Source organism: Rhopalosiphum maidis, chromosome 4 (assembly GCF_003676215.2).
Source record: "Rhopalosiphum maidis isolate BTI-1 chromosome 4, ASM367621v3, whole genome shotgun sequence".
Lineage (NCBI taxonomy): Eukaryota > Metazoa > Arthropoda > Insecta > Hemiptera > Aphididae > Rhopalosiphum > Rhopalosiphum maidis.
The window spans coordinates 19,811,993-19,823,479 of NC_040880.1; the positions used below are offsets into that span (position 1 = coordinate 19,811,993).

Sequence of the window (11,487 nt, forward strand, 5' to 3'; positions counted from 1 at the left end):
ACGTAGGTATTTCGAAGGAGGTTAATCAATAAATAATAATAACAGAAAATGTTTTCGTATATGCCATAATATGATAGTGATATATATATTGTGTAGTTATTATTATAATATTATATTCGCTAGAGATAACGATTAACTGTTTTAACATACGATATAGAATTACACCAATTAAAATGTTTAAAACGACGACCTATCCACACCGAAACGTGTGTACACATACATACGCGCGCACGCACACATACAGCACCATGCCACTCGTGCGTAATTATTGTTTGGCATAATATACAAATTATTATATATATATATATATATGTGTGTGTGTGTGTGTGTGTGTTATATATTATTAATATTAATAACTTACTATTGTTCGTCTTATCTCTCTCGAACGTGCGTTTTATTTTTTTTATTATACAATTTAGTTATGACTCTTATAGCATATTACCTTAAAATCTGTACGACAATGTTATTATTAATAACATCTTACGTTTTACCTCTTCTATGGCGTGTCATTCCCCGCCTTTTCTTTCTCTTCAGTCTTCACTCTCGATCACCCGTTCGTGTTTACATTTCGAGTTTATTATACTGTATACTGCGTATTATTATGTTATAATATTATTATACCGTGTTTCGTTTATGGGGTAATGACCTCGGGCCAATGTCATCCAACTGCACGCTGGCAGAGGCCATGGTTTTGGAGGAGTGGTACATCGTGAAAAAACCACCGTTACAACACTTCTTTTACAGCTGCTGCTTTATGCTTATAATTCACTGACTTCTGGAATTGGCTGCGCAGTGAGCGTGTATAGGAGGTATATAAGTCATAAACGATTTTGCTTGAAAAATCCGACATAATAATAATATAATATGAATTACAAATATACGAAACACTATGAAATATTATTCTGAATTTGAGGCCAATTATAGTATACGAGTACAGTGGCACTTACTACTCCATATAATTCATATTATTTTGCATTGATTAGCATAATATGAATTGTATGGAAATTGGTCGAAAAGAGTAAAAATAGGTCGTAAATATCCTGAAACCGTCTAATAATAGTAAAATCTAATGATAATAATAATGCAGAATGCTTATCCCGATAAATTGAGTGTGTGCTTTCATAATAATAAAATAGAATTATACGCATGTACCCGACAACTCCAAATTAATGTACGATTTTTTTTTTATTTTTATTTATTCTTATATACATTTTATTTGATACACGGTTGTTTAGAGTATAAACTTTAAACTGAGTTTGATGATGAGTGAGAGGGAGGAGTTTACAAAGTCCATTGTGCGTGCTAATGCTAGATTTTTCCGATCGATGAACCTTGACCCTGTGTAGAACATCGGCGGCGGCGTCGACGACGACTGGAATAATATAATGGTTTTGATTGTTGACTCGCAAAGGTTCGTAACCCTGTTATAAAATTTCTATTTATGACGTATAAGTATATGACGCGCGTGTTACTATACGTGTGTGTGTATGTGTATATCAACGAATAATGTTAATATACGCACATATTTTAATGTTTTTGAACAACGTTATAGAAATGTATATCGAAATCAAACTAAGTCGCCGTGTAATTATTTTTTGTAAAAAATGTCTTGATAACTGTAAATGGAATGTCGTCGATATTCTTTGAATAACTACTTCGAGTAAATAGGGATTCGTGTAGGTCGTAGGGTAGGCCAAGTGGCAGTATAATACATTGATGGGTGGCGGCTATGGAGCGTGGGCGACCGTTGCGTTTTCGATCGAACATTATACTGCATACAACAAACACACGCAGTACGCACACAATACATTATAGTATACGGTCTATTCGGAAGCAGCTAAATCGATTTTTCGTCGTGATTTTCGTCATTGGTGTTTTTTATCTAATAAATATAGTAATGTAGACATTCGTGTATGCGAAGGTAAATAAATTCGGATGTATTACAACGTTTTTACTCAATTTGTTCGGTCACGTTTCCAACGTCGTCGTCGTCTGTACCACGGCTTTTAGTTTAGTGTTTACCATGAACAATGCTACGTGCAGTTGTCATTCCAACCTTTCAAATCGAAAGTGAAAGTTACTTAATTATCCTCTCTCTACTTGTACTCCTATATAATTCATATATACACAATTATGTGCAAGACATTCTCTTCATGCAACGCGTCCGTTGTAAAAATATGTAATAATAACTTATAAAATATATAAAATATTTCAATATTTGAAATCATGAAAAATGTTTGCCAATAATACGGTTTGTGAGGTGAAAAAAATTAAAACTATGTGATTATTATGATATGTGCGCACACTTTTCACAAATCGAACGGTATGATCAGGTCGTTAAAAATAAATGGGTAAAATATAAGGCTTATATTTCCGGCGTTATAAAATGGTCAACATAAACTTGGTCGACCTCATTGTTTATGGTAGTAGGTGACAAGCAGGGTTTGAGTAGGCCACCGGGACACCAGGTTATCTAAGTAGTGCGGGAGCCTTTGTGTATGTAAAATGATGATAATAATGAGAGCTGCGGCCGGTTAAAAAATGATTTCTCGGTCCGTTTGTGTATGCTAGTCTAACCAAAGTGAGATTATAATTTGTAATAGTGGTGAGCGTCGCATGATTTAATTATTAATTCAACTAAACTTGGGATGATAAAAAAAAATAGATACTTATAATAGTATTTTAGTATATAATGGGAGAAAAAAACAAAAAAAAAACGGTGGTTTAAAGTATTGTTGAAAATAATATTTGTCTATTGTTCAAAATGTATACCCGACCACATTTTCACTTGTATTAACGCGATTATTATTACACATAGTGTTGGGTGTCATGCCAAATGGCGACGAGAGCATCAACATACTGTCAATAGTAATTTAGTGTTACATAATTTAATGATAATCCTCTTAAAAAGTCAATTCGTTTGTGGGAAATTAAAATTATAATATATTATACAACGTATGGTAGATACATAATAATATATAATAATAATAATAATAATAATAATAATGATTTGGACGGATCTCGAGAGGATTATTATTGCATAATAATATCGGTAGCTTTCTGGATGTTAGACAAAACCTTAAAAATGTTTCACAGACCGTGTTTTGCAATGTACAAAATTTGAGTTGCGTTTGCGCGTGTCTATTTGTCGCGAAGGTGGGGACGGATGAATAATGTTGGCAGCGGTCTCGTTGTCCGTACGTACTTATTGCATTACGCAAACGTAGTTTTGTTTTAAACGCTGTGCATAAAATAAATCGTCTTTCCCGACCGACGATAATTATAATAATATATATTATTATTATATGAAAACTGTTTTCCTTACTGCTGCTATTTCGAGCTAGCCTATTTCCGTGCCACCTTGACCCCCACGCGCACATTGGCCGGAGTTCCTCTATACAATAATGATATATTATACTTATTTATTTTCGCACTTGTAATATATAGTGATTTCGATTTATGTAATGTATATACCCACGCGGTGCGGTGTGTGTAATCGTACGTATATATTATTTAACATGTAAGCATCGACCGAAACGATGGCGATTGATGATTTTGCGTCAAGCTTCCGTTTAAATATGGTTATTACCTATTATTAATAATCTTTTTTTGTTCGCGTCTAACGATCGAATCGCGGTAGATAAATAAAATTATAAACATTAATCCATCCCATACACACAAAATAATATAGTATACATCGACATGGCATTTGTCGGCGTATTGCGCGCTCCATCGCGCATCGCGGAACCGCATCCGCAGTCCGAAGTAATAATAATAATTATGCACACTCCGCTGCATCGTTTTCCTCTCTCTCTCTCTCTCTCTCTCTCTCTATCTGTCTCCCGCGCGCGCGCAATAACCAAACGTTGTATTACATTATTAATAAGTTTAAGTGTATAAAACGATAGTTTACAACAGATGGCGGATACGGTAGTAATTGATAGACGACTTATGGTGGGAGGATGCGTCCCACCGCAGCCGATTCGCCAAACCCGTGTCGTGTACGACGGACCCGTGGGCCCGGTCGATGGTGGCGGGGGACGCGAAACTAGGTCTCTTCGCTCGGGTGCGCGAATGTGTGTTTGTTTGCGTTGTAAACCTCTGCCGGTCGCTGGAATTGGGTCGAGCTGACCCAGTTTTGAATCGCGCGGCCCGGACTGTCGAAATATATTATTTTATTATTATTATTATTATTATTGTTGTTGTTGTGGCCGAATACGTCGTAGAAAACGTACTGCTATTATATACACATAATATTATTTATGTATTCGGGTAAACGATCGTCGTATTATATTTTATTGTATTATATTATTATTATACGAGTAATCTCGTGTCACGACGGTTATTATTGTCGCGTTCCGTATTTTATTTTTAAATATATTTCGGCGTGACATGATAATTGAACGCGCCGCGCAAATAGGAAAAGGAAAACTTTGTCGGCGGTGCGCTCGGTTTGTTTTTCCAGGCACCAGGCCGTTCCGTTAACCGGGTTAATCATTTGACCCGATTACAAAAGTCGCGGTGAGTGTGGGGGGTGTACGCTTCCACCGCGGCCACCACCCGCACCACCCAAGCCTTCGGTATTACACTTTCGTCGTGTGACAGGGTAAGTTATATATATATAGGCGGGAGCGACTGGGATTGGGCGGCGGAGAGCGGCTTTGTTGTGTACACCGCGCGCACGATGCGATTCCACTCGCCGCCGACGCCGATCCGGCCGGCCTAAGATCGATACGGCAACAAAGGACGGCGATGCAGCGGCGGCGCCCGCGGTTTGTTGTCGCGGGGGCGCTCAGCCCGCCGATGGTTGGTGCGCGCTAAAGTCAGCTTTCCGGCCGCACACACACACACACACACACACACACACACACGAGTGTCGGTGTAATATCATATTATATACCGCGATCGGTATGTGTGCGCGCGTGTGTGCTTGTGACAACGGCGTGCACGCGCGCGCTAACCGACACGTGGGTACCGCGTTCCTCGGCTCCGTCCCGTCGCAGTCATCACCGCCATCGCGCGCGCTCATCGATCCAATTTTATTCGTCATCGCCGTCGTCGTCGTTCCCAGCGCGCCAGAAAACCGTGCCTACTGACCTCATTTTTCCCCGGACCATTCCCAGCAGATAACATATACGCGCGCGCGGCGGCCCCGCTCGCGACCTGACCCATTTCGACGTGGACGACGTACACACACACACACGTTTTCATCCGCTGCACCGGCCTCATTTCGGCGTCCCTTCTCATCGGCCTCGCGGATTCATCATTGTCGTGCGCAAATATACCTACTTTATCGTCACGTCATCGCCGTGTCCATCGCGACCCGCGCCGACCACCATATTTTATCATATTGTTGTTATAAATTTGTTATAGTTTATCATACCTGTGCGCGTTATTACGAAACACACTCGCTGCAGCTGCCGACGACTGTGCCCCCTCCCCCCTCGGCGTGCGTACTTGACCGCTACTGCGGTGCCACGCGTGCTTGCGTGAAACGTTTCCAGTTCGTATTCACGGTGCACACGTATAATAATTGTCTTGTTAATATATTATTATCACGATGATGCATTCTGCGATATAGTCATCCATTACTGTATATTATAATATTACATTTACTACGTTTTTAACCCAGTTCTTCGTCGAGTCGTCTTAAACCGACTTATTGTTGTTATACCTACGCCAATACTTCTCGGTAATGACCTTAAAATGCATTTATGATATTTTAAATCATGATACATTGGCACTGAAAATGGTTCTCACGAAGCGGTACATCGATTATTATTGATTCTTGTCCAAGTATTTTAGATTATATTTGTCGCGCAATTGGCCTTTTAGTAAAGGCTGCCGGACGATATTTATATGTCATCGTCATCATCGATTGTTCCATATCAGCATAGCCCAAAAATAACAGCGACCATCGTTTAAATATATAATCATATCATTTCATCTTCCTATTTTTGTTTTAATTATTTAAACAGAAATGTACTTGTATTATAAGCAGCGATGCAGATTATTGCTGCTTCTAAATGCCATAATTTGCTCGTGACCGTCAAATGTCAAATGTTATAACGACGCGTTCCATCGACGAGTTATATTAATACATTACATTTACGTTTCGAATAATTTATCTAAACGACTTCTGAGTCTTGTATGTACTATTTGCCTATGTATGTATATAATATGGGTCTAAATACATATAAGTATATAACGTATTATAGGGAGAGTTTTATTTAAACGCATTCACAATTTGTTTTCCTTTAGATCAATTAGAAATATTAAAATATAACAACTTGCTCTGATTGTAAAATAATTGTTTACGAATTGTTCAATATCAAGAAAATAAATCTTAGTAACAATAATAAAAATAAAAGTTCACGTGTTTCATAAATGTATCTAATTACCTACCGAAAATTATCTCCGTTTTATTATTAAATTTCGTCCGCTCTTGTTATTGCTATTCCGAAAATACAACAGTTAGCCACTGCCCACTGCATTGTGACGCATGACGATTTAACTGCAGAAATATTATTTTGTACACTGGTGCAATGTTGGTGTACTTACGTGCGGACCACCGAACAACTTTAATGTATGCTTCTATATAATATACATTGTTAAACGTTGTTAATGGTGTTCATAAAATATGTACATCCTAGCCAGCAAAAATACATTTTTTTATCATTAGTTTCATATTATTTTTGCTTTTTACTTTTTAGTATGATCTATACATATTCAAATAATAATCTTACAAATGTATAAACTATACAATATTATTCATGCAAACAATAGGTAAACAACATCAACATGTTAATAAGTAATACAATATTATTATAATCGGTATTACTATTAGGGCGACCATTTAAAAAAAAGATGGAACTAAATTTTGTCTTTACTTTAAAAAAATACTGCTCTTTAAATTGTTAATTATTTTTTAGGGTCTTTTTGAGATAACTTTTACATGATAAACAAGGGGAGTGACGGTCATGAGGGTTCTGAATTACTCTATTGTATACGCCAATACGACATTTATACTGTTTATCGCTGAAATTTGTTCATCAGTACTCGACGCTCGTTGTATAAAAGCTGTTGCTTATAATTATATAAGTTATTAGTTTATATCTATAAACTAAAAAAAAAAAAAAACCTTGTGTTCAATAATTCAATATAAAACTATAAAAATATTGTTTTGTATTTGTTCGTGTACAGATTTTTTCTTTTACGCATATAAAATAATATGGAGATAACTGGATTAAAACGGGACAATTCCGTTGTACAGACGTGTCGCGTTAGGTCACCCTATTATATATCGTTGTCACTTGTCACAATATATTAATATTTACGATTAAATCAAGTACAAATCAATAACGTCTTTCGATTAGGTTATGTATTAATATATTTGATCTTAATTTCATATTGTGGTTTGCTTGCGACGGTTGTAATATATTATTAAATTGTAATGGCTGTATTGTTATATATTTCTGCTTTTAACTGTCGTGATTATTTTTTCGGTTTAGAAAATAATATAATGAATACCGACGGATATGCTCTCATTACTTATTAATTATTATAAATACATCAGAGAACAATTTAATCTCTTAAATGACCTAGAAATATTTTGTTTGTACTAAATGTCATAACTTATAATAGCATTGTCCGTTTATTAAGTATAATAATTGTACGTGTAATAATAATTATTGTCTTCGTTATTCTCGCTGAATTTTATTCGTTACCAACTTTTCTTACTCTCTTTGTTGTATAGAACGTTGGACGAATGAATATAATAAAAATAATAATTTTATAATTGTATAATCAAACTTTTCTTATGTTTATGTTGCAGTCGGATTGCCGCACAGTTTTTCAATGCACTTGGCCCGGATGCGTTATGATCACCACCACTGTGGCTTCCATCGAATTACACGTCCGCCAGAATCACCTTGGGTAAGCGTGTGCAGCAAATAGTGCAATTATTAATAATATACTATTTTGTATGTATGTATGCAGCTGCTATAATTATATTGCAACTGCAACTATATTAGCATGCGCGAGACGTAAGTGTTGGATATTATTATTAAATTATTATTGCAATATACAACTGCCAGCGTCCTCGTCTTTAAACAATAAACGAGGGTGCTGTGGAGTAAAAAATTAAAATAATAATATATATCTAATATTATCGTTGTGCATATTAATTTAATTCAAATATTGACCTCGGGATTGCCGATGACGTAGTCGGGGGTTGGAGGTTACTGAACATTTTTTTTTTGTTTTGTGTGTTATCAATTTATAAAATATATCGATCGTTTTGTTTTAATAAATTAATGTGTGTGTTTTTTTCTGGTACAAATTTTTCAGGCCGAGGCTTGACAAATCTCTTTCTGACGATTGCACGAATGATTCGATCGACGACCACGAAGAGGAATTCTATTACACGGAAGTAGAACTTGGCGCGGCTTCATCGCCGCCCACACTGTCGCATCGGGATATGGCCCGTCCACCGCACGAAGGTAAAGGATGCGCGCCCAATAAGATGATCATTATTTGTACGATTCGTATTATTACTAATTTATCGCGTGTGCGCTGTTCGGTTTGCGAAAAGTTATTAACCGTCATTTTTGTTTTGTTTTTGGTTTATCATCGTTAAATATAGATCCTGAATACCAGAAAACGCTGATCATACCTCGTCCGGGGAGTGCTTGCCCGATGAACATACCCAGCGTGCCTGGAAATAACGCTGTCAACTGGCCGTTCGCATCTCTTAACGGACAGGTGCGTAATACACGATGATTCGGGGGGGGGGAAATATTAGTTAAAAAAACTTTAAAAAATTAAACTTCTTTCTTCTAATGTATTCATATAAAGTCGTTAAAAACCACAATGCAATTAAATTTATGTTCATGTACATTTTTTTTTAATTTTTTTTTTTTTTTGTATCAATAATAACTATAATCTTTATTTATAGTTTCACACTTGTTGTGATAAAATTTAACTAAATTCATAGTATTTTTTTTTATCAATTATAATGAACTTATAATGTTTATTTGGAAGAGTAAAATTTGTACATCACGTTTAATTTTTATACTATAAAAAAGTTTGGTATGAAAAAATTAAACCTTGAATGATTTTGTGACCACAATAAAAATAACTATTACAATTAAGATTCCCGTTAAATTCTAATTACACCAACACAATTATTTCCAGCTTTAAAACTACATTTATTTCATAAAAAGTTTTGATTTTGCGAGTACTGATGGAACTATAGTTATGAGTTATCTTATATAGGGAGTGATCGACCTAACGTAACACACTCATTATTTTAGAAATCACTATCATTTATGAAAATATTACATAATTTCAAGTGGTTACAAAACAAATTATATTTTTATAGTTATTATTTTTTTAAGTTCTATACTCTCTTAAATAACAACATTAAATTGCATTTCATATTCCGAAATAGAATATTATTTGGAGTAATTAAATCTATAAAAATCAAATTACGGATAAGAAATTAATTAGTTATAAATTATTTAACTTTAAATACTTATTAATCATATAACTTGTTATATCCTATTTTTATACATCGAAAATTTGGAATAAGTAATAAAAAAATGTTGTTTTGTGATGACGTTAAAAATGACGTGAAAGAAATATTTTTTAAACGTTAGTTTTTTCTGAAATAATGAATGTCTTACAGTTAATTGATCACCATATTATGTATCATAATATAATATTATATATAGTTTAATGTTTTTATCTTTATTTATTTTTCTCCCTCAGAAACAGATCAAAATGATGTATCAGAATTTGGGTGGACCAAGGTTCCCGAGTAGTCCTATGAGAAAAGCGCGCGGTGAAACGAAAAAGTGTCGGAAGGTATACGGCATGGAACACCGAGAGAAGTGGTGCACGCAATGCAAATGGAAGAAAGCGTGCACCAGATTTGTCGGGTCACTTGAAAACGCACAATTGGCGTAAAGAAAACGATACACCGGGTACCGCCGATGCCGACAATCTGCACCAATTTACGCTAACTGCCAAAATTAAAATGTTTTTCCTTTTATTTTATTTTATTTATTTATTATTATGTTTTTTTATTTTATATTTTTATCAAACGCTAAGACACGGTAGGGTTTATAATTTTTTTTTTCTATATCAACTTTCATCGAGGTTTGTATCCCGTTTTATGTACAAACAAATTTCTATTTAATATTTAGTAAAATAAGTTATACAAATATACCTAGGTATATAATAATCATAATAATAATAATTATTATTGTTCTACCAAGTTTTAAATCATACATAGGTACATTGAGGTATCTTATACCCACAACTTAATACTTAAAATTTTATAATGTTTCAGTACTTGGGAAAAAGTTCCTCGGAAAAGTACTTTATTCATTCATAAGTCCATTAATGCATTGATGTGAATGACTGTTATACAAATGATAATTTTTATTTATCTACCAGACAAAAAGCCATATTATAAATTTATAAAAGACAAAGTATTAGTTTTTAATAAATAAAACCACAAGATAATGTCCTAAGAAAAAGCAATAATTTTTAATGATAAATTATATTTATAGTTATGGTTAGACTTAATATTTTTACATTTTAAATGCGCACAGAATAATTTTTATATTTATTTTCAAATGACATATAAAATTTCGAGAACAAGCATTTTATTTTACTTAGACTTTTGCTTCTCAAACTACGTTGTTTCCCGAATGTAATTGTATTATTTTATTTGGTTGTATTACTTTGATTTATTTATTGTTTATATAATATGTTATGTTATTTTAAGTAGTTACCAATTGCTCTATGAGTTCGTATTTACTATTATTATTTTATTGTATTGTATTGTATTTGATTTATTTATTTATTTTTTAAGATATATACTAAACGCATGTGACAGTTTTTTTGTCTATTTGAAAAAAAATCTATTTTATACAAATTATTAATTTGACTTGTAATATGAATAAAAATAAATAAATATACACGATAATTTTGGTGTATTTATCTTAATTATATCATTCATGAATAATATTTTGGTAATATTAAAGATTAAAGAAATATTATGTCACATGCGGTTGTATATATAATTATATTATTTATATTCATTATTATTATCTAAATGCTCTCTAAGACAATCTCCTGTCCCAAATTAACATATCTTTCTAAAGAAATATAATTTTTTTTTCAAGTTAGCTTCTTAAATATAAGGCTCAAATTGTTCTGGAAATAAAAATATGTAAAAAAGTAAAAAAAAAAAAATAATAAGTCTTAATCTCTTAACATGAATTAAGAATTTAATAATTCAGATGTGTTCAAACTAAAATTGATAGACTTAATTTTTTTTTATTGTATAATTTTGTTTTGTTTTTTTTTTTTTTTTTGATCTCTATAACATTTTTATTAAGGGGAGCATAATTTGGATTCAAATCTTTTACAAAAGCCAAAGTTTAAGAGAAATTTAATTTGTGATCGATCTCATTA

At 33.6% G+C, this 11,487-nt stretch overlaps 1 protein-coding gene across 2 annotated transcripts in view; it reads left to right on the forward strand.

Moving 5' to 3' along the window:
• LOC113550432 (zinc finger protein 395-like) overlaps positions 1–10,900 on the forward strand; it is a 31,872-nt gene extending 20,972 nt beyond the window's left edge. Inside the window, exons 5-8 of one of the 2 annotated variants that reach the window (XM_026952253.1) lie at positions 7,835–7,935; positions 8,350–8,537; positions 8,645–8,763; positions 9,772–10,900. In XM_026952253.1, the coding sequence (XP_026808054.1) occupies positions 7,835–7,935; positions 8,350–8,537; positions 8,645–8,763; positions 9,772–9,969 (606 nt within the window). In that variant the 3' untranslated portion in view covers positions 9,970–10,900. The remainder of the gene's footprint in view (positions 1–7,834; positions 7,936–8,349; positions 8,538–8,644; positions 8,764–9,771) is intronic. The other variant, XM_026952254.1, reaches the window with a different exon arrangement.
• Positions 10,901–11,487: the final 587 nt, after the last annotated feature.